This window comes from Ailuropoda melanoleuca, chromosome 2 (assembly GCF_002007445.2).
Source record: "Ailuropoda melanoleuca isolate Jingjing chromosome 2, ASM200744v2, whole genome shotgun sequence".
NCBI classification, from domain to species: domain Eukaryota; kingdom Metazoa; phylum Chordata; class Mammalia; order Carnivora; family Ursidae; genus Ailuropoda; species Ailuropoda melanoleuca.
In genome coordinates, this window is record NC_048219.1 from 181,182,664 (window position 1) to 181,207,745 (window position 25,082).

The 25,082-nt window shown below is 53.5% G+C and overlaps 4 protein-coding genes across 18 annotated transcripts; 2 read left to right on the forward strand and 2 right to left on the reverse strand.

Moving 5' to 3' along the window:
• Positions 1-14: 14 nt before the first annotated feature.
• On the forward strand, positions 15-6,236 carry ANKZF1 (ankyrin repeat and zinc finger peptidyl tRNA hydrolase 1). Of its 2 annotated transcripts, XM_019807166.2 has the most exons (14): positions 15-201; positions 462-639; positions 1,401-1,513; positions 1,740-1,842; positions 1,965-2,158; positions 2,544-2,656; positions 2,752-2,899; positions 3,189-3,417; positions 3,577-3,723; positions 4,412-4,901; positions 5,065-5,176; positions 5,308-5,475; positions 5,610-5,695; positions 5,906-6,236. In XM_019807166.2, exons 2-14 carry the CDS (start codon positions 492-494, stop codon positions 6,027-6,029), a joined length of 2,175 nt encoding a protein of 724 aa, XP_019662725.2. In that variant the 5' UTR covers positions 15-201; positions 462-491; the 3' UTR covers positions 6,030-6,236. The 2 variants fall into 2 exon arrangements, with proteins under 2 accessions (XP_019662725.2, XP_011231815.2); XM_011233513.3 differs by lacking the exons at positions 15-201; positions 462-639 and having other exon boundaries at positions 1,498-1,513; positions 1,740-1,852.
• Positions 4,288-15,769, reverse strand: GLB1L (galactosidase beta 1 like). Of its 10 annotated transcripts, XM_002913657.4 has the most exons (18): positions 15,598-15,761; positions 14,278-14,404; positions 13,942-14,108; positions 13,548-13,698; positions 13,317-13,377; positions 9,711-9,805; positions 9,433-9,607; positions 9,290-9,348; positions 9,066-9,187; positions 8,929-8,969; positions 8,618-8,736; positions 8,200-8,274; positions 7,995-8,084; positions 7,738-7,851; positions 7,321-7,452; positions 6,978-7,193; positions 5,875-6,619; positions 4,288-5,181 (listed from the first exon to the last, which is right to left on the reverse strand). In XM_002913657.4, the coding sequence occupies exons 2-17, from the start codon at positions 14,344-14,346 to the stop codon at positions 6,350-6,352; spliced, it is 1,956 nt and encodes a 651-aa protein (XP_002913703.2). In that variant the 5' UTR covers positions 14,347-14,404; positions 15,598-15,761; the 3' UTR covers positions 4,288-5,181; positions 5,875-6,349. The 10 variants fall into 10 exon arrangements, with proteins under 10 accessions (XP_002913703.2, XP_034511111.1, XP_019662747.2 ...); XM_034655220.1 differs by having other exon boundaries at positions 9,290-9,607; positions 14,278-14,546; positions 15,598-15,769; XM_019807188.2 differs by having other exon boundaries at positions 9,290-9,607; positions 14,278-14,369; positions 15,598-15,768.
• On the forward strand, positions 15,750-19,285 carry STK16 (serine/threonine kinase 16). Of its 4 annotated transcripts, none has more exons than XM_034655225.1 (8): positions 15,750-15,891; positions 16,252-16,441; positions 17,004-17,223; positions 17,488-17,621; positions 17,793-17,913; positions 18,041-18,136; positions 18,556-18,677; positions 18,793-19,285. In XM_034655225.1, exons 2-8 carry the CDS (start codon positions 16,356-16,358, stop codon positions 18,929-18,931), a joined length of 918 nt encoding a protein of 305 aa, XP_034511116.1. In that variant the 5' UTR covers positions 15,750-15,891; positions 16,252-16,355; the 3' UTR covers positions 18,932-19,285. The 4 variants fall into 4 exon arrangements, with proteins under 4 accessions (XP_034511116.1, XP_034511118.1, XP_034511119.1 ...); XM_034655227.1 differs by having other exon boundaries at positions 18,877-19,285; XM_034655226.1 differs by lacking the exon at positions 15,750-15,891 and adding an exon at positions 15,902-16,046.
• Positions 19,286-20,747: 1,462 nt separating this feature from the next.
• On the reverse strand, positions 20,748-24,574 carry LOC100466505 (tubulin alpha-4A chain). 2 transcript variants are annotated; one of them, XM_002924797.4, is made up of 4 exons: positions 24,489-24,574; positions 22,497-22,719; positions 22,040-22,188; positions 20,748-21,792 (listed from the first exon to the last, which is right to left on the reverse strand). In XM_002924797.4, exons 1-4 carry the CDS (start codon positions 24,489-24,491, stop codon positions 20,821-20,823), a joined length of 1,347 nt encoding a protein of 448 aa, XP_002924843.2. In that variant the 5' UTR covers positions 24,492-24,574; the 3' UTR covers positions 20,748-20,820. The 2 variants fall into 2 exon arrangements, with proteins under 2 accessions (XP_002924843.2, XP_034511115.1); XM_034655224.1 differs by having other exon boundaries at positions 24,378-24,491.
• Positions 24,575-25,082: the final 508 nt, after the last annotated feature.

Consider the following 25,082-nt stretch of genomic DNA (forward strand, 5'->3'; position numbering starts at 1 on the left):
GGCTGAGGCGCGGGAGACCGTTTGTCCCCTTCACTGCTCCGTAGTGACGAGATTGTTGAGGTGTTGCAGAAATCCGGGCTTGGAATTGTAGGCGTGCGTGTCGCTCTGCTCCCCGGGACCTTTGGTGCCGCTTCTGAGGGCAGAGGCGAGTCCACACGGTTTAGTCATTGCTGGAGCTCATCCGACGGGTATCGAGGAGAGGTCAGGGAACCTCAGTGATTTTAGCTCTACTGGGCTCGATTTGGGACCTGGACGCTTCCCCCTTTCATTCTATGTGGTCCGAGACTGTCGATTTGAGAAGGGGCCTGGGGTCACGTATTAATCCCCAGAGCGGACTCCTGTACCAGAGCGAGGCCTGAGGTGCCTTGCAGCGTGGAAGAGACCAAGTCAGGCAGGCAGGAGACCGGGCGGTAGGATCGCACTCTGGGGAGCTCTGTTTCTGTCCCCTCTTTCTGCTCCAGGAGCGCCTCCTAAAGAATTTCTGCTCAGCCATGTCGCCGGTTTCAGCTGCAACCCAGGTTCCTGCGTTGGTCTCCCTGTTTGACCTCAACGCGGATGCTCCGGTCCTTCAGGGCCTGAGCCTGGTGAACCACTCTTCTGGGGAGGCTCTGGCCCAGGCCCTGCGGACTTCCTGTCCAGGTATCTGGGAAGGTTTGGGGAGGACCCACGAGGAACGTGACAGGCTCTTTAGAGCTTATTGCTCGTCCAGGGAGCACATTCTTCCTGATATTCCCCGGTTTAAGAGCCCTTGTTGACATCTCTTTCTACTGGATAAAATTTATCTTAAATTCACTCAGTCTCCAGGCTCTTTCCAGCACAGGCCCCTGAATTGTCTCCAAACAAGCCTCTTGCCATTGCTTATGTCTGGTTACGTTTACAGCACTGTCTGCAAAAAACTTCAAAATTCCTAGATACAGTCCAAATTCAACTGGTTTCCAATCAAATCACTCATTCTTAATGAATGCAAAACAATTTTTGGGTTTGTTTTTTTTTTAACAATCTTAATTTGTCTCTGGTTGTTTCTCTTGAACTTTTTTTTTAAACAAACCACACTGTAATTGGAAATGCCAGCTAGGGCATTTGGGAAGTGGTTTTTGCAGTTAAAAATAATTTTTAACGTTACCAAAAATCACCTTCTACAGGATTCCTTTAAACAATCCCTTTAGTTAATTGTAAAGTGTGTGATATGTACTTGTCTCATTTTTTCAGAAACATATTGATTGTATAAAGTGATTACTGTGCCATTTATCTCATGATTCCTAGATTATAAAGTATTTGAAAGAATGGATGTGCCGTTTTTTTCTTTTGTATCCTCCTTTGTATATTAGATACTGAATGTAATCCCCAGTACTGCAGATTTGGACTCCCTTTCCACCTCTAATTACCCTCCCCTTATTTAGGTTCAGGGCAGAGAACAAGCCCAGAAAGAAAACCACTCCAGGGTGTGCTGGATATTTCAGAGAAGTTATTTTGTTCCACTTGTGACCAGACCTTCCACAACCACCAGGAGCAGGTAAAAGGCTAGGTGCAGAGCTAAGTGGTGGAAGCAAAAGTATAACGGTGGGTGAGGAGAGGCAGACGTGTGATTTGTCTTTAATTAATAAAGGTCCACGTTTTGACTGAGGCAGTTGGTATTACCTAGTCATACTTCCTGGAGTTCTGTCACTGGTCTCGGGTACCACAAAGGGCCAGGCTAGGGCATATTTCCACATTCAGCCTCTTTCTTTGCCTCCTACCAGAGGGAACATTATAAGCTTGACTGGCATCGGTTTAACCTAAAGCAACGTCTCAAGGACAAGCCTCTCCTGTCTGCCCTGGATTTTGAAAAGCGGAGCTCCACAGGTGATGGCCGGTAGGAGACCTGTGTTGAGTAGGACATGGGGGTGGAGGAAGGCCCTAGTTTAGGAGCTTGAGGAAAGGTCAAAGATGGAACACCAAACTTGTGCACCTCATGTTGTTTTCAGGAGATCTTTCCAGCATCTCAGGATCAGAGGACTCAGACGCAGCCAGTGAGGCGGACTTGCAGATACCGGATGAGGAGCGGGCTGAGTTTGAGAAGCCCAACAGACCCCAAGGCTTCCACCCCCATCGGGTTCTCTTCCAGAACGCTTGGGGCCAGTTTCTTTATGCCTATCGCTGTGTGCTAGGCCCTCGCCAGGCAAGTGGCGGCCCAGATTGTGTGGCCAACTGCAGCCTTTGTACACTCAGCCTAGGTCTCCCCTAAGAGGGCCATTTCTTATTTTCTTCCTGTTGGGTGTGGGTATCACCACTGACAGCACAGTCTTAGATTGAATTGGCCAGAATCTGGGGTCAGGTGTAAAGGAATTAAGTTTGGAAACAGACCAATCTAGGTTTGAATTGTTCCACTACTTGATCTTGACTACCTCTACTAGCCTCAGATTTCCTTGTCCGTAAAGTAGAGACAAGCCTCAGGATGGTTGTGGGAAATGAGGTCACACATGTAAGACACTTGGCACTGGTACTGGGTTTCTTCCTGTCAGTGAGTGCCACGGGCATGTTTGTGCTGTCCCTCTGTCATCCAGATGCCCCCAGAAGAACCTGAACTGCTCCTACACAACCTGCAAAACGGAGGTCCCAGACACTGTGTGGTGCTCATGGCTGCAGCCGGGCACTTTGCTGGAGCCATTTTCCAAGGGTGAGAGGGTGCTGCCTGGGGTATAAGGACGCATTGGGTTCTGTTAGCCTGGGTGTATGGGCTGGTTTCCAGCACTGAGTCTGTGTTGTCTACAGAAGAGACGTGGTGACCCACAAAACGTTTCACCGCTACACAGTGCGGGCCAAGCGGGGCACAGCCCAGGGCATTTGGGATGCCCGGGGTGGGGCTTCTCGTTCTGCTGGAGCCAACCTGAGGCGCTATAATGAAGCCACGTTATACAAGGTGAGTTCAGCGTCTCAGATCTGGTGGTCTGCTAATCTACTTTTTTTCCCTCTCATCAAATGTGACAGTGGGGAGCTTGACACCTGCATCCTCCCAGTCCTTCATTATTTCTGGGAAGGGGAAGGTAGACTAGGGATGGATCCATGAAGAGTCTTCGTCCTCTCATTCTTCCTCCCCTCTATTATCTTCTACTTCCCATTCCTTACACATCATCCGTGGGCCGGTTTTTGGTTGGAGATTGAAAAATAGCAAGAGAAGATACATGGGGCTGAATTACTCTCTTCTCTAGGATGTTCGTGAGCTGCTGGCAGGGCCAGTCTGGGCCAAAGCGCTGGGGGAGGCTTGGACAGTACTGCTGCGTGCTCCCCGCTCTGGCCGGTCCCTGTTCTTCGGAGGCCAGGGGGCGCCCCTGCAACGGGGAGATCCCCGACTTTGGGATATCCCCCTCGCTACCCGCAGACCCACCTTCCGAGAGCTACAGCGTGTGCTCCAGAAGCTGACCACCTTGCATGTCCACGGTGAGCTTTCGATCCAGATGCCCGGTCTCCCTACATCTTCCTGTAACTTCCAGCCCAAGCCTTGGGTTCTCACTTATATATCCAGACATCTTCATTTAGAGAGACCTGGGCTGGCTTCTGCTCAGCTAAACTTGAGAAACACCTTTTGTTTTATGGCAGGAGAAGACCCCCGGGAGACAGTCAAGTTGGACTCACCTCAGACACACTGGAAGACTAGAGGGGGGAAGAAGGCTATGGAGGCAGAAAGAAAGGTCTCCAGTGATGAAAATGAGGCACTTGGGCAGAATGAGGAATCTCCCAAACAGGGTTTGAGCGCCATCGGGCAACTGTCAACTCTCTTTCTGGGTGTCTATCCTGGAGATGCAGTGTCAAATCTACTGTCGCTTCCCTCTTTATAATGAGCCCTTACACAACATACACACTGTCACGTACACGTATAGGGCTGTTATGACAAGGGGCATCCGGTAGCAGTTACTGAGACGGGTTTAGTGACCTTTCCAAACGTCCTGTTCTCTTTAGTTCACTGATGTATCCCCAGTACTTAGAAAACATGAAATGGTAAGTGAAAGATCCTTGTGTGGCACGAATCTCACATAATTGCCCTGTCTTACCGGACACTGCAGTTTGGAGCTAAGGCCTGCTTTCCTGGCTGCAGACTCCTAGCCTGCGTGGCTGTCACTGCTCCCGTGTTCTCTCCTGTTGTGTACCGTCCTAACGCGACTCAAGGGGAGAGTCTAAGGACGCTTGTCCCTCCATAGCTCCTGCTGGGTCTTTCCCGTCTCAGCTGAGAGCCTTATTTCTGCATGTGATACTGATGGATTCAGCTCTTGACATGCTACTTGATTTTGGGTGACAAAATACAAATACTTATTTTCATTTCAAGACAATCTGGATTCTCTTTTTATGTACATTCTTCTACATCGGGGGCAGCCCACATCCTTCCACCCTCTGCGTATTTCTTCAGATGGACCTAACGTGTCCTATTTTTCCCTAGGTTCAGGGTCAGGCGGAGAAGACAGCTTCCAGGTAGAGTTGGAGCTAGTAGAATTGACAGTAGGGACCCTGGATCTTCATGAGTTTGAGGTCCTGCCAAAGCAGAGGAGGAGGAAAAGGAATAAGAAGGAGAGAAGCCGAGACCTGGCAGCCGGGGCGCATGTGACTCTTGCCCAGCAACCTCAAGGAGATGATGAGACCACCTCACAGTCCACCCAGGCACGTGCAGGCCCTTTGGGGCCTTCCCTGGATGAGGCCGAGACCCCCGATCAGTCAGAGCTCTGGGACGTGCTTCTAGCCGCTTGCCGAGCCGGAGATGTTGGGACGTTGAGACTCCAGCTAGCTGCCGGCCCCGCAGACCCTGGAGTTCTGTCTCTGCTCAGTGCCCCCTTGGGTTCCAGTGGCTTCACCCTCCTGCATGCAGCAGCTGCAGCTGGGAGAGGCTCAGTGGTTCGCCTCCTGCTGGAGGCAGGTGCCGACCCTACCGTGCAGTAAGTAAGGGTCCCCAAGCCGAGCCCTTTGGGGTATAGAGAGGATCATCTGGAGGCTAACACTGGTACTGGCTACTTGACAGTATTCCCCTTGATCTGTCTGGGTGAGGTTGGGAGATGCAGGAGGCAAGTTGAACCCATATTTGGGGCTTTTCGCACTCAGGGATGCCCAGGCCCGGCCACCATATACAGTTGCAGCTGACAAGTCAACGCGTAATGAGTTCCGAAGGTTCATGGAGAAGAATCCAGATGCTTATGATTACAGCAAGGCTCAGGTCAGCTGGGAAAGGAAGCCACAGCACAGTAGGAAGGCAGCCTGGATCCTGGCTAAGATCTTTTCTACTTATAGTTTTCCCGAGGACAGTTTGTATGGGTCTTACCTTACACCTCCCCCGAAATCCTCCAGGTGCCAGGGCCACTGACGCCAGAAATGGAGGCACGGCAGGCCATGCGGAAAAAGGAGCAGAAGGCGGCCCGGCGGCAACGGGAGCAGCAGCAGCGGAAGCAGCGGGAGCAGGAGGAGAGGGAGCAAGAAGGGCAGCAGCGCTTTGCCGCCCTCAGTGATCGTGAGAAGGTGAGGCCGGAGCTCCTCTCTTCCACGGCCCCGATGTCCTTAGAGGTCTGACTTCCCAGCGTGCAGCTGTCCCTTCTTGGGCACCCTGTCCACCACTGGGGACTTGCCCTTAACAAGACTTCTCTTCCCCTCAGAGAGCTCTGGCCGCAGAGCGCCGGCTGGCTGCCCAGCTGGGAGCCCCCACCCCACAGACCCCTGGCTCTGCAGCCCTCAGTGCTCCGTAAGTGCAGGGGCAGGCGTGATGGCTAGGCCTGGCGTGGGCAAGTAGAGTGAATGCTGCAGTGCGCTCAGAAAGGCTGGGGGTGGGGGTGGCTGGAAATGTTCTGGGAACCCTCTGGAGCAAAACCGGAAATGGCTGGAGGGGTGGGGAGAGCTCGGGTTGGAAAGTTTCTGGGGTACCTGTTCAGCCATCTGTCTTCCTCTCGTCCAGACGCTGCTGGAGTTGCGGGACATCCCTCCAAGGCCTCACTCCCTTTCACTATCTTGACTTCTCTTTCTGCTCCACACGCTGCCTCCGGGATCACCGCTGCCAGGCCGCCAAGCCCTCTTCCTGATCTCTTACGGCTGCGCCTGGAGCCAGCTCGGCCCTGAGAGGGTGCATTCATGCTAGCCCTAGGTTTCTTCTTTCCCGTGAAACTGGAGTATTTGGAATATTAGGAAAGACACTCAGGAACCAGGGCAAAGACAGGGCCACAGAGGGGTATGGAGCTGCGACTGTCTGTGGAACTTTAATCACAATAAAGTTTGGCAAGGAAACTGCACTTGGACTTGCATTCAGGCCTGCGGCCTTTGGTTCCTTGTGGTCACCGTGGCCAGCACAGCACCAAGGGATCCTGCCCACTCTATGTCCCAGGTCCAAGGGGTTACCTTTCTTTCAGTGCCCACTTAACTCCATTGGTTCAGAGGCACTTTGTGTATCAGGCGAGAGGGAATAGATGTATGTCTTATGCAAGGTGCTATTGAGGATAGGCCTGTCCAGAAACTGGATTTGGGGCTGAGGAGGCACGTTTTCTAGCTCCAGCAGTGTGATTTTGTTGAGGGCTCCCCTAGAAAACAACAGGGGTCTTGGCACGTAGAGGGTCTCTTGTGGCCCGCGCTTTGTCCAGTACCGGCCCAAGTTAAACCCATTGATCCAGACTTGGCCCTGGGAAAGAGAAAAGAGAGCAGAAAATAAAAGGGTCAGCTCTCAGGGAGGTAGAATCATCCCCTTTTGGGTTCCTTCCTTTCCTTCTTTCCTTCCTTATTTGAGAGAGGAAAAAGAGAGAGCACAGGGGAGAGGGGCAGAGGGAGAAGGAAAGAGAGAATCCCAAGCCGACTCCCCGTGCTGAGCATGGAACCCATGACCTCGAGATCACAACCTGAGCTGAAATCAAGAGTCAGATGTTCAACCGACTGAGCCACCCAGGCGCCCCTCCTTTTTGGGTTTCTAATCAGGAATAATTTCTGCTCCCCCTCTTTCCATAATTTTTCTCTCATCACTCTGACCCCACTGTCAGCAGTACCTTGGTCCATCCAGGTAGAAAGAGAAAAGTGTCCCGGCCTTCTCCTAAAATTGGAAATGTCGTAGAGTAGAAGGTGGGGCCAGAGGGAACTTGAGGATGTGACCTTTTCATCAACTGGAGGGGAAACCACCACTTTACAAGCTTATCAACTTTGAGAGGGAACATCAGCCACTGGGTGAGGACTCTTTGCCCCAGAATTGGCGGCTCTAACAGGCCCTGTGAAGAAGGCAAATGAAAATTCATCATTATTTAAGCTCGTTTGTCCTCCATTAGGCCCCTGTTTGTCCAGGGGAGTTTGGTCAGTAAGAGTCTGGAGGAGAAGGGGTGGGCAAGACTAACTCACCTTGAAGTCACTGCTGTTAGACCCGAAACTGAGCCTCCCCATGTTTTCCAGTAAGATGTCCAGTTTGGCCCCTACTGTCCCCATCAAAAATAGTTGGTGTTTCATGTTTCGTTCCAAAACACCCTGAAACACCTGTGGACAAGAGGAGCTGTGAGAGGAAGGGCTCATGGCTGTGACACAGGAAGCTATGTTAGCACACGTATTTGGCGAGCAAAGAGAATGTAGCCCATCTGTCAGTTACCCATGCATTCTGGAACCTTAGCCTCAGTCAAATTCTTCCTCATCCTAGCTTATCCGTGGCCCCCCTGCAAATGTGGGCGGACAGTGGGAAAAGGCAGATAAGGGGAACTTAAGGCTAAAGGGTGCTGGGGAGGAGAAAAGACAGGCTCACGAGGTAGCCTAGAATTAGGTCCTTACCCCATCTACCATCACATAGGCACGGTCATGGACTCCATTGTTAGGCACCCAGAACTGTGTTGGCTCAGAAATGGTATAGGTCAGATAGGTCCGGTACAACACAAAGCCACGGTCCTGTGTATGGGAGAGCAAGTACTTAAGATGTAACTGAGAGGTTAAGAAAGGATACTATGGGGAAGATCCGCAGCTGAGAGAACCTTTTGCTAGGGCTGTTGAGGAAGGCTGGCATGCCTACCGGATGTGGGATTACGCCTTACCTGTTTGACAGCCTCAAAGGGCAATGGCAAGATTGAACGGATGGGCCCTTGGGGGCATAGGAAGTCTAGGAAAGCCAGCAAATCCCCATCCTGTTAGAATAAGGGGAAGGTATTAAAAGGGAAGTTCCGGAATAGAGGGCAGGATGGGCTGGGCCATTTGGAGAACAGAGAGGTAGAATCAGAGAAAAGATAAGGAAAAGCTTACCAGATGCAGGGTCAAAGGTCCAAGCATCATCTTGGGGCTGGGGGGAGGTAAAGGTCCCAAGGGAATTTCCTGGAACTGAGCCCAAATTCTCTCAGGAGCCATAGGAAAACCACACAAACCACCCTTATTCCGAGACCCTGGCACATATACTAACAACCCCTATTCCGAGACCCTAGCGCAGGGTTCTCAACCTGGGGTCCAGGGAAGGGCTTCAAGGGGTTACGAAGATCCTGTAATTCTGCACATGCTTGTGTGTCTCTTCCCAGGCAATCCCATCTGCGTAGCTGGGAAATGGTTCTGTGGGCTCCGTGGCCCAGACAACAACAGTGATTTATGGGACCCCATTACAAACAACTTAAGTACTCCCTTTCCCCCAAATTAATGAAAGCCTTTGGCGCTTAATGAAGTGGTAGGGCACCTTGCTGATGACATTTCGAAGAGCAAAAAGCTTAGGTGTGGGGTCCCCTGCTTCGGATATTGGTGCATCGTAGTCATAGCTGGTAGTAATTGGAAGAAAGCGTCCCTTCTCATCAGCACCTGGGTCAAACCAATTTCCTTAATTCAGTGTCTCAAATGACAGGCACTAAGCAAAGACATTCATGCAGAGAATTTTGCCATGAGAGGGGGCAGTGGTGGCCACATCCAGCTTCTAGACCTAATGTGCCCAGCCCGCGGCTTCTAATTCCTTGATGCCTCCCTGCCTCCACCCCAGGGACCATCTGGACTCACCATTCCAGTATCCAAAATTGGTACCTCCGTGGAACATGTACCTGGAGCGGGGAAAGGTGGGGGAAAAGGCAAAAGCTGACCCACTGAATCATCTTCATCCCCCAACACCCCGTTAACGGCTTCATGTTGGCTCTTACATGTTTACACTGGCTCCCAGCCTCAGCATGTTCTCTAGGCCTGTGGTCACAGCCAAAATGGACCGCATGGAGTGATTCTGGCCCCAGTAATCCAGCCAGCCTGTGTAGTACTCGGAGTTCACCTAAAACGTGGAGTGAAAGCAGCCATAAGCGGGATGGCAACTGAGCTCAACCCTTCCCAACCGTGACTCCGGCTTTAATTGCCCTCCCCTCCAGCTCCTCACCAGTGGCCCATGGGGTTCATACTTCCGAAGCAGGGCAAAGATTTTGGTCATGTTGTCAGCTGCCAAAAGGAGGCAAAGGTGAAAGATAAACATGGAAGAGATGCCCCCTTTCCCGGACTCCACTCCACCCTCACTCAGGAGACCTGGGCCAAAATCCACAGTGGTATAGAGTCCCTGGAGGGAGCCACATTTGAGTCCTTCAGGCCCATCCGTGGTGAAGAGCAGGATCCTGTCTCCTAGCAGCGCGCGGAAGAGCCCAGCCAGGTGCCTCATGTAGCCGAAGTCACAGGCTCTGTAGCTGCCATATTCATTCTCCACCTGCCCGGGAAAAGGAAAAGTAGAGCTCGGCTCTGGAGCAGACATTAGGACCCCTGGCACCTCCTTCCCCTTGCCCGGTCAACCTGTACCCGGTCACTTGTACCTGAACGCTAATGATGTTGCCCCCATTGTGGTAGAGCCATGGATATAACCTGGGCAGCAAGACCTTGAACCAGGAGTCCACTGCGGCAAGAAAGTCTAAAGGAAGGAGCGGTGTTCTGCTCATTAGGACACCACCACCTTCGCAGCCCCTACCCATAGCATCAAGGCCAGCAACCTTTGTGCTGCCTGACCCTGGGCTACAGTTCGTACCCCACTTGTCCACAAATGAACCTGAGCAGCTGCGACTCTGAACCCTGAGCACTGGTGAATTTGCATGGCGAGGACATCTGAGAGCAGGAAACCTTAGAGCGGCGTTCGTAAATTTAATTTTTAAACGTAAGAAAAATGTTAGGGACACCCAGGTGGCTCAGTCAGTTAGGTGCCTGCCTTCGGCTGAGGTCATGATCTCAGGGTCCAGGGATCAAGTCCCACATCCAGCTCCTTGCTCAGCAGGGAGCCTGCTTCTCCCTCTGCCTCTGCTCCCCCTGTTTGTGCTCTCTTGCTCCCTCTCTCTCTCTCTCTCGCTGACAAATAAATAAAATCTTTAAAAAACAAACAAAAACATTGAATTCCTTTACATTTTGTGTTCGGTATAAAGGGTGTCCAGATTTAACTGCCTCCTTTAATCCAAGCACATGTTAAATGTCATTCAACAAATATCTATGGGTGCTTACTGTGCACCAAGCAATGTTCTAGGTGTTAGGGATACAGAGTAGAACAAAATTGATAAAAATCTCTGCCCTTGTGGAACTTCCTTCCCACTGAGGAAGGCAGACAATAAACAAACAGTTAAAATATATAGTATGTTAGTGCCAAGGAGAAAAAATAAAGCAGGGAAGAAGGATATAAAGTGTGGGGGAGCTTAAATTTTAGAGAGTAGCCCAGGACAAGTCTCACTGAGAAGGTTATTCTGCAGGAATATAGCGAGAGCACAGAGTGCAAAGGCCTCAAAGCAGGAATGTGCCTGGTGGGTTTGAAAAACAACAATGGGGCCAGCGTGAACAAAGAGGAAAAGAGTAGAGGTCAGGGAGGTGACAGGGCCAATTAGGTAGCACCTAATAAGCCATTTTAAGGAATCCATGGTTCATATTCTGAATGAGATGAGAACCTACTGGAGAGGTTTAAACAGTGAAATGGCATGATCTGAGATATGTATTTAAACTTCTATTTTAACAGGATCACCCTGTACTGAGAACAAAGGGGTAGGAGCAAAGAAGGGAAACCAGTAAGTAAGCTCTTAACAGTGTCCAGGTGGGAGAGGCGGTTTGGATTAGTGAGGGTGATGAAAAGTAGCTGAATTCAATATATTTTGAGAGTAAAGCTGCAGAGTTTTCTGATAGGTAGAAGGTGAGGTGGGAGAGAGAGGCATGAAGAATTAAACCACAGTGCTTAGCCCGATCGGCTGGAAAATGGAGTCACCAATAACTGAGGGGATCATAGGAATAGCTGGGGGAGCGGCAGGCAGGGGGAGAAGCAGGCTCCCTGCTGAGCAAGGAGCGGGACGCAGACCTTGATCCCAGGATCACGACCTGAGCAGAAGGTAGACGCTTAACCAACTGAGCCACCCAGGTGTCCCCTGACTGGAGATTTCCTATTTCAGAGTCATTAGCTATTAGATGGGATTGAAAGCCATAACAATGGATGAGATTATCTAAGGAGTGAACACATAGAAGAGAAGCTTCCGAGGACTGAGCCCAGCAACACCCCAGCATTTAGCAGAAAGAGAAAGGGAGCAGAACCAGCATGAGACTAAGAAGGAGCGCGTCTGCGTGGCTCAGTTGGTTAAGCGTCTGCCTTCTGCTCAGGTCATAGACCCAGGGTCCTGGGATGGAGTCCTGCTTCAGGCTCCCTGCTCAGCTAGGAGTCTGCTTCTCCCTCTGCTCCTCCCCACCCCGCTCATGATCTCTCTCTCTCTCTCTCTCTCAGGCTCTCCCTCTCTCTCTCAAATGAATAAAAAAAATGTTTAAAACAAACAAAAGAGACTAAGGAGTGGTCAGCAAGGCTGGAGCGCGGGGAAGGAGCCGGGACCAGATAAAGGTGGTTATCTTGGAAGCCAAGAGGAGAACGTATGTCAAAGGATGGAGAGGAGAGAGACCTGGAAAGGCGCTGTGGACTCAGCAGTGAAGAGGGCACTGGCTTTCTTGAGAAAAGCGGATGTTCCAGCATGACTTTATCATTTCAAATGTATTTCATGGCCAGTGGAGTTGGGGAATTGTTCTGAGGGGCATAAAGCTCTTCAGCGCCCTCAGAAGTGGGACAGTCCCTGCAGGGTCCCCAGCAGATACAGAGCATTTCACCAGAGTGATCTTTTTAAAAGATATACATCAGATAAAATCACTCCCCTGCTCTGATGACTTCCTAGTTAAATCCTGAAGTAAAATCCAAACTCCTTGAAATGTTGGGCATTTCAGAGCTTCATCTTGAATTCTCATCTTTTCTCTCCCTGTGCTCTTTCCTCAGGCAATGTCTCAATAGCCATGGATCTACATGCCATCTTTAGACTGATGGGTCCCAAATTTATCTCTTGCTCAGACCTCCCCATGGGTGCCACACTCACACAGCCTGTGGCTTACTTAACATCCTCACTGGAGTGTGATGGGATAGAAATTTAACATGACCAAAAAAACTGTTTTTCCCCCAAAAAGGTGGTCCTTTGCCACCCCTAGTCTCCTCCACCTTCCCTATGTCAGTAAATGGCACCGCCATCTGGACTGGCAAGAAAGGGGACCCCTTTCTTTCCAGACCCTACCCGTGCTGCCCCCCACTTCTCCTTCCCGTCAAAATCTATCAACAAGTCCTGGTGATTTGGATCTCCAACCTACATCTCACTTCTGCCCTCTTCTTCCTGTCTCCACCTCCGTCATCTTAGTCCAGGAGCCACTGCCTCCCTCCTCAGCTACAGTGAGAGTCTCCCAATTAGTTTCTCCACGCTTGCCCCCCTCCCTCCATTCCCCACATCCAGGCTAAAGTAATCTGAAAACAAATCAAACCTGTCTGGTTAGGCTCTTTCAGTGGCTTTCTACTGTGCTTAGAATCAAATGCAAACTCTTACAGTGGCCTACCAGGTCCTGCATGAACAGTCCCTATCTATCTCCAATTTCCCATCACATTCCTCTCTCCCTTACTCACTAGGCTCCAGCCAAGCTGGCCTCAAGCAGACCGTGTTCTTTCCCACCTCTGGGCTTTAGAATATACCGTTCCCTCTACCTGGTCATTGTCACCTTTCCCTTCCCTAGAGTCAAGTGAAATGTCATCATCTCAGAAAAGCCTTTTCTGACGTCCCTACCCCCAAATACGCCTTCTCTGTTACTCACAATCTCAACTCCTTGTCTATTTTCATGTGTGGTATTTTTACAGCTTGCACTAATCTTACAGGTCTTGGGTTTTTAAAAAGCTGTTTCTTTCACCATAAGCTCCACGGCACAAGGGCTGGGTCTGTCTGGTCCGCCAGTTTGTAGCATCTTGCTAGGCATGAAGGAAACACTCAAATATCTGCATGAATGATCTCCAGTTTGGGGATGGTCTTTTCGGTTTTGAGCACTCAAAAGACCCATTTTGTTGCTGTTGGTTGCTTTTTTTCTGTGTTAAAAATGTTGTCCCAACTCACCTGGATCTGAGGTTCTCAGATGTATATCAGGTTTTTGAAGCAACCAGGCTGGGAGGCCCCCCTGAGACAAACATAAAGACAGCAGGTTTTGTTGTTTGGGAGTGGGGGAGGGGAGGTTAGAAGGGAGGATGTTGAGTCTAGCACTGGACGTGGCCCTATAGTGCGGGCAGATGGGAGGAATAGAGGAACTGCACAGGAGTGGCTCTGGGTCTGTCCCTTCTCCTAACTCACCATGTCCCACTCTGCACAGATGTAAGGTCCTGGTCTCAGTATGACCAACAGGTTCGCTACAGATGCCTCGTTCAGAAATGCAAAGAGGTCCCGGCTGCCATTAAAGTTATAGACCCCAGGCTCTGGCTCATGGTAGTTCCAGGGCACATAACTGAGAAAGAAAGAGGTTAACAGGGCATAAGGCAGGGAGGTGCTAGAGAGGCCTAAGGGCTCAGGCCTTGCAGGGCATCTCCGGGAAGCTGTCGGAAGGAGGTCCTGGCCCACCCTTCCCCACCTTGGCCCGACAGCCCTGGAGCTCTCATACCCAGCTAGGCTTCCTGTCCCAATCCCCTTCTTACGGGGGTGGTAGGAAGGGTAAATCCCACCCTCCGTGGCTCTCCTGAGCACTTCTTACAACTGTACAGTGTTGAGGCCACTCATTCGCATCTTGAAAAGCCGGTCTGCCCAAAGCACCCGTGGTACCCGAAAGTAGTGCAGGCTGCCAGACACGTAGCGGAACGGGACCCCATCCAGGAGGAATCTGTCATTTTCCCGATCCACTACGAATGACCGAGTGTCTGCCTGCAAAAGAGACCATGCTCAGCAAAGATCTGCAGTGGGGGGTCAGTGTCCGTTGAGGAGATGGAACTAGCCCTGCCCACTGTTCTGAGTTTCACTTTCTTTCTCTCCTGGGCTAGATCTCGTCCCGCCTCACCACACCCAGCCTGCTGATTCAATCCTGTCATTTTACCTGGGGCAGCAGCAGCGTCAGAAGTGGCAACAGCAGGGCGGGAAGGCAAAGCGGCTTCTCGGGAGCCATGGCGCTAACGGGGCTCCTCTAGTCTGAGAGGGCGGTCCGATTGTCACGTGGCAGATTCCTGGGAGGGAACCTCAGCAAGCAAGGGGGCGGGGACCACCTCAAGTTGCCAGGCGGGTAGCCTGGACTTGTCCACCCGCTACTCTACTAGTTTGTAAAAATCCTCTACATGTTGAATCCGCTTCATCAGTGTCACCTGGGAGCTTGTTAGAAATGCAGAGTCTCAGGTCCTACCTCAGACCTATAGAATCGGAATTTGCATTTTAACAAGATTCCCAAGCGATCCCCAAGACATTCAAGATTGAGAAGCACTGTCCTACCAAACTGAGCTCCCTGAGGGTGGAGAGTACCTCGTCCATCTTGAATTCTCAGCTTCTAGCATAGGGCCCAGCACATAGCGGGTTAAATCTAGATGAATGAATGGCAGAACCAGGGGGCTAAAACAGATTCAGAACCAATGGAAACCAGATCTTCCCAGTGGTGTGAAAGTGGGGGACCAAATTATAAGGGGATCTTTTTCCTGGTGGCCCTGTTATAGCAAAAGAGACCACCTCAGCCATTCTGTCTTCTTTGGATGTGCACTGCTCTTCAATTTATCCCTGCCTGCCTGTGTGACAGATGTCAAAGACAACTACTTGGTGCCAGGGCTTGGGAATTTGTGAATTTCTGTGGCTCCTGCCTTCACAGTCCCAAGCCCAGGATGTAAGGACCAGAATAAGAAAAATAAAATAATAATAAAAATAACAGTAATTTGTTTATTGACACTAACTGAGGGCTATGTCAGATATTGTGCTAAGCACTTTACATCTCATTTAATCTTCAAAAAACTCCGTACAGATGATAATTATCATTCCCACTTTACAGATGAGGAAATTGAGACAGAAATTTTAAATAACCTGTTCGAGGTCACACAACTAATTTAGCAGAGCTGGGATTTGAACTAAGCAGTCTGGCCTCACAGTACATGCACTTAATTTTAGGTACTATTATACCTTGTTTACAATTAGGGAAACTGAGGCTCTGAGACGTTAAGCGGTCCAAGGCCACACGGCTAGTAACTAAGCTATTAAGACAGGATTTAGAACCTAGTCCGGTTCCAGTGCCCAAGCTCTCAACCACTGAAACTAGGGTAGTGGAATATAGGCGAGAGCCCCCAAGGTTGTACTGATCAGAGCTGTAGGGGGTAGGGGTCCAGGCAGCCAGCACGCGCCCCAACACCCGCCCCTCGGGGCTGGACTGTCGTCAGCTTCCTACCTCCGGCATTGGGAGATGGAGGTCCTGGGGGCCTCGGGCCGAGCCCGGCTTTGCTCCCCTTTGGCGTGGGTGCCTGCGTCTTGACCACTACTGAAGGCCAGGTGTGGAACCGTCACCCGGGTCCTGGGACCCGTCCTCCCCCAGGCTTAGCCCGCCCGCGGCCTCTCAGCTCCGCGCCCCCACATTATCCCGATGCCCAGCGGTTGCTAGGATACCGCGGGCCGTTACGCCGGCGCGGCCTGATGACGTATCCACTTCTTCCGGGCCCCGGCGCTTCTCTCCAGCCCGAGCCAGGTCAGTGGGGAGTCCCGGCTGGCTGTCCGGGGGCTTCTGCGCGCCGAGGCGGGGGGTGGGCTCTCCCAGGGGTGGGCCCGGACCTCGCATCCCGCGGAGCTACCCTCTGCCCTGCAGTGGCGGCCCGACGGCCGTGGGAGCGGGGCGGCTCAAAGGTGGGCTGGGGTTGGAGGAAGCGGCCTTGCAGTCTCTGCGTGGCTGGAGGCTTCAAGGCACCTGACCCCAGCCTTCTTGGAGCTGGCGTCGCCAAGGCCCGTTTTCTCTACGTTTCGAGACCCGGGCGCCAGCCCTCCACATTGGTACTTAAGGGGTCGCCTGGATCATGTCTGACCCACGACCCTGCTGTTCTTTTCCTTCCAGCATGATCCGCTGGGACCCCAGCTCATCGCCTGGAAGAGACCACTCAACCTGGACGAAGCCGTCGGCAGCCTCAGACCGCCCTTGAGGAGGATGACTGTGACACTATGGGCCACGCACTGTGTGTCTGCTCTCGGGGAACTGTCATCATTGACAATAAGCGCTACCTCTTCATCCAGAAACTGGGGGAGGGGTGAGTGTTTGGAAATCACTTAGTTAGTCCCCAGTGTTCTGGTGATTGAAGGACAACCGTCTGCGCATGATAGGAACACAAACATTTTATTCTCTTAACCTATGCTTTAGCTCATCTGACAGAACCTAGTGACATGGTAGTCAAGAAAGTGAGCCAGGCCTCCTGGATCCACCTTGTGTGACCTTGAAAAACCATGATTTCTTCATCTGCTTAATGGAGATAATTGTCTTTTGTCTTTTGTCGCTGCTGGAGTTGTGAGGATTAAATGAGATAATGCTGGTTCCCAGCACTTCGTAAAAGTTGACTGTTACTCATGTAATATTTATGGAACATTTGCCATGTGTAGGGCAGTGGTTATGACCAAAGTACCTCAAAGATTATTGTGTTCCTACTCCTGAACTCAAAGTGTAAAATCTTCAGCCTTCTCTTGAAGCCACATCTTGGGAGGGTTTCGTGCTAACTGGGAAAGATACCCCCCTCCCCTTCTCCCCCAGGGAGTTCCTCTGGGTCCAAGCAGTGTGGGAGATGACCGTGGTCCTTCACTGACCCCTTTGGCCCACAGTGGGTTCAGCTATGTGGACCTAGTGGAGGGGTTACATGACGGACACTTCTACGCCCTGAAGCGGATCCTGTGTCACGAGCAGCAGGATCGGGAGGAGGCCCAACGAGAAGCAGACATGCATCGCCTCTTCCATCACCCCAACATCCTTCGCCTTGTGGCTTATTGTCTGAGGGAGCGGGGCACTAAACATGAGGCCTGGCTGCTGCTACCCTTCTTCAAGGTCAGAAAGTCTCCTGGCAATGGAGGGGCTTGCAACAGAGTCATCTACCGAGGGCTGAGTGAGTAGTCAAGCATGTCAGGAAGCAGAGACCATGTCCTGGGTTTGACCGCTTCAGATTTGGAATTTAGGGGAGCCCAAGGAGGACTGTGAGGTGTGTAGTGTGTGTGGGGAAAGAGTTGCTAGGCTGTGACGCAGGGAAGGGATCAGGCCGAGGGAGGAGAGGCTCAGAAAACATGTCCAACCGTGGGGAAACTTGTGTTTCAGAGGGGTACGCTGTGGAACGAGATAGAAAGGCTGAAGGACAAAGGCAACTTCTTGACTGAAGAGCAAATCCTTCAGCTGCTGCTGGGTATCTGCAGAGGCCTTGAGGCCATTCATGCCAGAGGTTATGCGCACAGGTCAGTGGGAGGGGCCCTGTATGCTTATGGGGTAGAAAGGAAGAGCCTCTCGAAAAGGAATGAGAGGTCTCTGCTCTCCTCCCAAGGAACAGTCCCCATGATTCTTTTGCCCTCAGGGGTTCTAGCCTCCCTATTCAGGAATGCTCATGAACCATTTCCACTTCCCTACAGGGACCTGAAGCCCACCAATATCTTGCTTGGAGATGAGGGGCAGCCGGTTTTAATGGACTTGGGTTCCATGAATCAAGCTTGCATCCATGTGGAGGGCTCCCGCCAGGCTCTGGCCCTGCAGGTAAAAGAGTGTCCAGGTTCCTTTGCCCTCTTGTTCCCCATCTTCAGCCTTTTCTCTTGCATACCCCAGTTTGGTCACATGAGTATGACCTGTGCCCCTCGTTTGAGCTGTGGGGCCACTGTTCCAGGACTGGGCAGCCCAGCGATGTACCATCTCCTACCGGGCCCCGGAGCTCTTCTCTGTACAGAGCCACTGTGTCATCGATGAGCGGACTGACGTCTGGGTGAGGAGCATGTGGGCTGAGCACGTGGGAGGGGAGGAGCACTGCTGTGCACCTGCTGCGCGGCAGAGGGGCAGGCCTTTGGTTTCCTGGGCATGGGGCCCCAGGAACCGTTTATGTCCCCATCCCCCTGACTTCCTGCCTGGGAACTGTCACTGACACTGTACTCAGTTGCTCAGGAAGTGGTATAATCCTGCCCCGTGAACAGAGCGAGTACAGCTAAGTGTCAGGGCTGAAGGCAGTGGCTAAGCAAGGGGTGCAGAAGCCTCCAGCCAACTGGTGGTTGCTGTGGACCCTGGTGGTGGTGTGTGGCCGCGGTCAGTGTACTCTTTAGCTTATGTGGTCACCTGTCACTACAGAATGAAGAAGAGCGCTATCCCCTCCATTGGTGCCCTGTCAAGGAATAACCAAGTTATGCTCAGTCCCTAGGCTGTGTGCTATATGCCATGATGTTTGGGGAAGGCCCATATGACATGGTGTTCCAGAAGGGTGACAGCGTGGCCCTTGCTGTGCAGAACCAACTCAGCATTCCGCAGAGCCCCAGGTGAGCAATCAAAGGGGCACCAAACATTTCAGACTCCTCCCTGACATTAGTGGAGTTGGAACCTTAGCACGGGGAATGGGGATCCTCCATTCACCCTGCCCGTCTCCTTCCACAGGCATTCTTCAGCCTTGCGGCAGCTACTGGCCTCAATGATGACCGTAGACCCCCAGCAGCGCCCTCCCATTTCTCTCCTCCTCAGTCAGTTGGAGGCGCTGCAACCCCCAGCTTCAGGCCAGCACACCACCCAGATCTGAGCAAACCAGTGGCGGCGTTGAGAAGGTGGCCCTTGTGCTTGGAAGGAGGCTCCCATCCCTCATTAGAATCTCCGTCCAGTCTCTCCAGGACTGCTGTCTTGTCGTTGGAGGCAGGTGGATGGGGACAGTCAACTCAGTCTTATTTCTCTGCTTCTGCTCTCTTCCCTCCAAGAGCAACAACTGGACAGGGGGACTGACTAAGTTGGGGTGGACGAGGGTGGGAGATGGAGAAAGGGAAACTGAGAATCTAGAAAGGCTCTGAGCAGGACTGCTGAGCTTACATCATGGTCTGCCTTCACATCTGGGAGCAGGAGAATGTATAAATAGAATAAAGTGAAAGCAGCTTGGTGTGGATCTTAGTCTCATCGTTCCTGGAGTGAGAGAGAAGAGGTGCCAGGGGCCCGAGGTCTGGTTGCCATTTCCAAGGGAACAGACTGGGAAGAGGGACTGGCGTAGTGAGGAATGGCATGAGATGGGCTTTCCGCCTAAGGAGGCAGGTGTCCTTACCTTAAATCTGGCTAGCTGGGAGGAGGCAGTTCTGCTCCTAGCTTGTCTTAGTCAAAAACTTAAAGCTGTTCTGGATCAACCTGGCTTCTATGCTAAGAATTGGGACCAGGGCCCCCCCAGAAGCACATCCAGTTTGTTCTTTGCTTCATTCCCAGGAGTGGGTCGCTGAGTCAAAGCAGCCCAGCCGGTTTGCCAGGCAAGGGCTTCTGGGTGGAGACACCTGAGGAAGCTTTTAGACAGCAACTTCACAGGTCTCTCCCAGCCTCAGCCTGGGGGCAAGGGGAGTGGTGGTGGCAGCCATTTGGTCCACAGTTTCTCCCAGAGGGTTCTAGCACACACATGGTTAATGATTAATGAGGCCAGTGTGGTATGGCAGTATCCAGCTGCCACTTCCTGCCCTACTCTGCTGAGTAAACAGGGGCCCTGCCTTTGCCGGGCTTGAAACCTGTTCCCTAGGGAAGGGCACTGCGTCCCTGAATCACCAGGGAGGGGAAGGGAAGGGCAGGGCTGACATCTCCTGCTCCCAAGTTTGAAGCTTCTTCCTCCCCTCCCCCGCCCCAGCCATGCTCACCCCCACGTGCTGACGTCGATGCGGGTCCTAGGGTGCCTATTAGCAATGTTGGAATTTTCCCGGGGGCCCTGGCAGGAGGCTCCCTCCCGCTAGCATAGAAGCTGAGGCCAGAAAGAAAGAACAAACAGAGGGGAGATGACCTGACTTTTAATGGCACAGCCCTAGGCCCCAGCAATGCATCAGGAGAGACAGCTGTGCAAAGCTACTCAGAGGTGCGGTGACACAAACAACTCTAGGAGATGGCCCTTGTCCCCTCCCATCCCCCAAGCTCATGACTAGGCTCCATGCCCAGGAACTGTGGGCCAGCCCAGCCCCGCACCCAGGCCCTCATCTCGCACAGAGGTGCCCGGGCCAAGCTTCCAGAGTCAGTGAATGCAGAAGCAGCAGGAAGAACAGGGTAGCAGTCTAACTCAAATACAGAAACTGCTGGGCTTAAACTCCTACTTGGAAAGGAAGTGAAAACTTGTATCTTTCAACAGCTTGTGGCTGGACGACAGGTCCAGGAGTCAGTCCTCATTTCCTCTCTACCATCCTGGGCACCCCTGGGGTCTTACATCAAGGTCCCTGGGGTCACGTTTCCTCCGGCCTGGCAAGGACCCCTTGGCAGGTCTCACCTTCAGCCACGGAAGGGAAAAGGGTCATAGGCAGCAAAGAATGAGGGCAGCAGCAGAAGCAGCGGGCGGCAGCAGCACAGAGAGGAAGGCAGCAGAAGCTCCAGCACTCACAGAGGGGACAAGAAACCGTGCAAGGAGACTGTTTATTTCGAAAGGATTTTGCAATAAACATAGTGAGTGGGCTCCAGGCAGCTGCTCTATTCTTCTCCCTCATCCTCGTCCTCATAGGAGTCGATGCCCACCTCCTCATAATCCTTCTCCAGGGCAGCCATATCCTCCCGGGCCTCCGAGAACTCCCCCTCCTCCATGCCCTCGCCCACGTACCAGTGCACAAAGGCCCTCTTGGCATACATCAGGTCGAACTTGTGGTCCAGGCGGGCCCAGGCCTCAGCGATGGCCGTCGTGTTGCTCAGCATGCACACGGCACGCTGCACCTTGGCCAGGTCGCCCCCGGGCACCACGGTGGGGGGCTGGTAGTTGATCCCCACCTTGAAGCCCGTGGGGCACCAGTCCACAAACTGAATACTGCGCTTGGTCTTGATGGCGGCGATGGCGGCGTTGACTTCCTTGGGCACCACGTCGCCCCGGTACAGCAGGCAGCAGGCCATGTACTTGCCGTGACGGGGGTCACACTTCACCATCTGGTTGGCAGGCTCGAAGCAGGCGTTGGTGATCTCTGCCACCGACAGCTGCTCGTGGTAGGCCTTCTCCGCTGAGATGACCGGCGCGTAGGTGGCCAGGGGGAAGTGGATGCGAGGGTAGGGCACCAGGTTGGTCTGGAACTCAGTCAGGTCCACGTTGAGGGCCCCGTCGAAGCGCAGGGAGGCCGTGATGGAGGACACGATCTGGCTGATGAGCCGGTTGAGGTTGGTGTAGGTGGGGCGCTCGATGTCCAGGTTGCGGCGGCAGATGTCATAGATGGCCTCATTGTCCACCATGAAGGCACAGTCCGAGTGCTCCAGGGTGGTGTGGGTGGTCAGGATGGAGTTGTAGGGCTCCACCACAGCTGTGGACACCTGCGGGGCGGGGTAGATGGAGAACTCCAGCTTGGATTTCTTGCCGTAGTCAACAGAGAGCCGCTCCATCAGGAGTGAGGTGAAGCCCGAGCCGGTGCCCCCTCCGAAGCTGTGGAAGACCAGGAAGCCCTGAAGTCCTGTGCACTGGTCAGACTGAAAGGCAGGAAAGAGAAAGAGCAGTGTAGGTAGGCCAGGGGCCTGAGGAACTCTACCTTCTGGCTCCACAAAAGCCTAAAATCTTTCAGGAGTCAGGGCAGAGACTAGTAAGTATCTCATAGCAGCAGCATGCTCTGGAACCCATAAAATTAGAGATGACTCCCCAAAATGGATCCTGAAAAAAACTGTTCCTGACCATTAGCATCATCTCAAAAGCCCCCTCCCTTCCATCCCAAGTTCTCACCAGCTTGCGGATCCGGTCCAGTACTGGGTCAATGATCTCCTTGCCGATGGTGTAGTGACCACGGGCATAGTTGTTAGCAGCGTCCTCCTTCCCAGTGATGAGCTGCTCTGGGTGGAAGAGCTGCCGGTACGGGCCATTTCGGATCTCATCTGGAAGGGCACAAACACATCATTAGGGCACAAACCACAAGGCTGCGCTCAGCAGGGATCTCCCTCCCCCAGTGCGGTAGTTGCGGTCAGATGTATGGAAGAGCTCGTCCTTCTGCAAGCCTGTGATACCAGTGTGTGAGAAACCCAGACCCACCACCCAGGCTAGCCCACAGTCAGCCTCCCTTCCTCAGCTGCAAACAGGGCAAAGAGTTTGTAGGGCCAGGAAAGCTGGTCTAGACACCAGCTCTCCAGAGAGAAGCTTAGAGTCACTGTCTGCTCCCCTCAATTCCACCCCATCTTCAACTCACCAATTACAGTGGGCTCCAGGTCCACAAACACGGCCCGGGGCACATGCTTCCCGGCACCGGTTTCACAGAAGAAGGTGGTAAAGGAGTCGTCCCCTCCACCGATGGTCTTGTCACTGGGCATCTGCCCATCAGGCTGGATCCCGTGTTCTAGACAGTAGAGCTCCCAACAGGCATTGCCCATCTGGACACCTGCCTGCCCCACATGGACTGAGATGCATTCGCGCTGAGGGATAAAGAGAGGGGACACAGCATAAGCACCACATCTGCAGTACTCCCCTCCTGAGCCTCTCTTCCACCCTATCACCTACCGGCTAGGACGATTCAGTTGGCAAAAGTGGAGGCCTGGGGCTGGGCAGAGGTCGGAAGAGGCTGGCAGCCTGCGCACGCTCCCCCCACATAGGACTTAATGACTGGAGGCACCCAGTAGGGCAAACCAATCCCTTATTAGTCCCCTTCTCTGTGCGGACCTTGTCAGGTAAGAGCTGTGGCTCCACATGACCCTGCCACACTCACAAGACACTCAGGGAGGACAGAGAGGGCAAGTGCCTATGAAAGACAGGCAGACACTGCAGTAACAGACAAGGACACACAACTTCTCAGCTGTTTCCAGCTTTCTACTCCCAAAGCCACCTTCTGAAGCCTGAAAAGGAGCAGGTTTTCCAGAAGCATGAGTTTATAGCTAGAAGCCCTCTTTGAAGGTGAACAACTAGAATTTCTCATAACCCTCTCCCCCTTTCTTTCCAGTGGGCTGCAGGGATGTCTCAGCCTTCTGGTCTGGCATCAACTGACCACACACACTGGCCATCAGGATGCCCTCTCCCCCACCTTTAAATCCCATCTGGCTCTGGGGATCAATCCCATCTGGCTCCTCTCCCCACCTCCACCCCCGCACTCTGGGTGTCTTCACCACCTTCATCCACCGTGCAGCCCTCACAGAAATAGCAGAGAGTGCAGATGGCAGGCGCAGGCAATAGGGTTGTGGGCACTGGGGCACTCGCTGCCTTAGGCTCATCCCTGCCAGTGTGAAATTAACCCCTAAAGAGCCAAAGTGGTGCGGCGCAGGGCCCGCGCAGCCTCCCTTCCCAACACCGAAATGGCGGGGTGACGGTTTCCAAATACCCAGAAAAGGAAGCGGAACCTGCGGTGAGGCCCCAGAGGTAAACCGCCTTGCCCTGCAGAGGGTGAGCGCCATCCTGCACCCGGGCCCTGCAGTCGCCCCCCTTCTAGATTCTTTCCAGTTACATCCTAGCCGAAAGTGAAGATTGGATTTCGGCCCCCGTTCCTGGGCTATAAATACCACCCCCCTACACACACCTCTTTCCCCTCCCCCCAACCTGGCCTGGGCCCGCGCTCTCGCTCAGCGCCAGCTGTCTCTGCCCGTCCGTTCACTCGGCTCCGGCTGGAGAGGGGCCGGCTCGCCACACAACGCCGAACCCCATTCCCGCCACCCCTCCCGGCTCATAAGCGGGGTGCTGAGTCACTGGGGGGGTGCTGTGGGTAGGAGGGATGCACACACAGTCGGTGGAAAAGGGGATGCTGGACCAAGTAATCTGACCCCCTACCACCTTCTTGGGCTAAGCACGTGTTCGCTCAGATCCAGGGAGCGGGGGTCGGGGTCGGGAGGCTAGGGGCGGAGAGCAGCCCAGCGGGTCTCCCTCATCCGCGGAAAGGACTGGGCGCGGGATCGCGACTCCCCTTCAGGAGGGTTAGGGCACAAATGCCTGGTGGAGCAGGAGGCGATTTCCAGAAGGATTCCTCTCAGCTAAGCGAAGAATCCCACCCCACTCCATCCCCCTTCCCCAGCCTCCAAAAGTGGACAGCACGGCTCGGCCAAAGTCACCAGAAGAGAGTGGGGGTGGGGGAATGCACAAACCCTCGCACCTCCTGCAGACCCGGAACGTCGGACGTGGGGTCCAAGCATCCCGGGATGGAGGGTCCCGAAGGAGAAGAGCAACAAGGGGAGGGGCGCGATGCCCGCGGGACCGCACTCACCATGGTGAGTCCGGGCGGTGGGTCTCACGTAGAGTCCGGGCGACGGGTCTCAGTGAGAACTGCGCTAGCTGCAGTGCCGCACCGCTCTTATAGGAGGGGGCGGGGCCCGCGCGCTGTGCTCGCCCACTAGGGGCTGAGCGGGCCCGGAGGCCACGCCCCTGAATGGTTGACAGCCCCCCCGAGGGGTGGGGCCAGGGAGGGTCCCCTCCCCCTGCCCTGTCCTGGTCTCTCACCTGTCGGACTTGGGTTAGGTGTAGGGATCCAGCACTTAGCCCTTCGCTCCAGGTTTTGAGCCGACACCCTGGGCTCCCGATCTCCACTGCAGGGGCGCAGGGAGCGGTGCCAGGGCGCATCTCGCCTGCACCTGAGTCATGGAAGCGCCCATCGCCCAGGTGTTCTGATTTAGGCCGGGTGCTGTAGAAGCTGTCCTTGCGAGGTGGCAGCAGCGGGCCTTCGCCCGTGCCCCCCTCCCCTCCCTGCCTCCCTGGAGGCTCCGGCCAGTCCCGGGGGAACCCCTTACAACGGCACACGGCCTGCTGGTCCTCGGCCGGGACGGCTGGCCTTCGCCAATGCCTGTGGGCGGCCGAGGACTAG

What these genes read in the sequence shown, in the direction of transcription:
- ANKZF1 (XM_019807166.2), top strand. Translation starts at nt 492, where the DNA reads ATGTCGCCGGTTTCAGCTGCAACCCAGGTTCCTGCGTTGGTCTCCCTG. An exon ending in CCTGCGGACTTCCTGTCCAG is followed by an intron (nt 640 to 1,400) that starts GTATCTGGGAAG and finishes CCCCTTATTTAG; the next exon opens with GTTCAGGGCAGAGAACAAGC. An exon ending in GCTGGAGCCATTTTCCAAGG is followed by an intron (nt 2,657 to 2,751) that starts GTGAGAGGGTGC and finishes TGTTGTCTACAG; the next exon opens with AAGAGACGTGGTGACCCACA.
- GLB1L (XM_034655220.1), bottom strand. Translation starts at nt 14,346, where the DNA reads ATGGCTCCCGAGAAGCCGCTTTGCCTTCCCGCCCTGCTGTTGCCACTT. An exon ending in TCTGAGAACCTCAGATCCAG is followed by an intron (nt 9,806 to 13,316) that starts GTGAGTTGGGAC and finishes TCCTTCCTTTAG; the next exon opens with ACTTTCTTGCCGCAGTGGAC. An exon ending in TTCGAAATGTCATCAGCAAG is followed by an intron (nt 8,275 to 8,617) that starts GTGCCCTACCAC and finishes ATTTGGGCTCAG; the next exon opens with TTCCAGGAAATTCCCTTGGG.
- STK16 (XM_034655225.1), top strand. Translation starts at nt 16,356, where the DNA reads ATGGGCCACGCACTGTGTGTCTGCTCTCGGGGAACTGTCATCATTGAC. An exon ending in ATCCAGAAACTGGGGGAGGG is followed by an intron (nt 16,442 to 17,003) that starts GTGAGTGTTTGG and finishes TTTGGCCCACAG; the next exon opens with TGGGTTCAGCTATGTGGACC. An exon ending in GCCAGGCTCTGGCCCTGCAG is followed by an intron (nt 17,914 to 18,040) that starts GTAAAAGAGTGT and finishes CCACTGTTCCAG; the next exon opens with GACTGGGCAGCCCAGCGATG.
- LOC100466505 (XM_034655224.1), bottom strand. Translation starts at nt 24,491, where the DNA reads ATGGTGAGTGCGGTCCCGCGGGCATCGCGCCCCTCCCCTTGTTGCTCT. An exon ending in ACGTTCCGGGTCTGCAGGAG is followed by an intron (nt 22,720 to 24,377) that starts GTGCGAGGGTTT and finishes TTTATCCCTCAG; the next exon opens with CGCGAATGCATCTCAGTCCA. An exon ending in TGGACCGGATCCGCAAGCTG is followed by an intron (nt 21,793 to 22,039) that starts GTGAGAACTTGG and finishes CCTGCCTTTCAG; the next exon opens with TCTGACCAGTGCACAGGACT.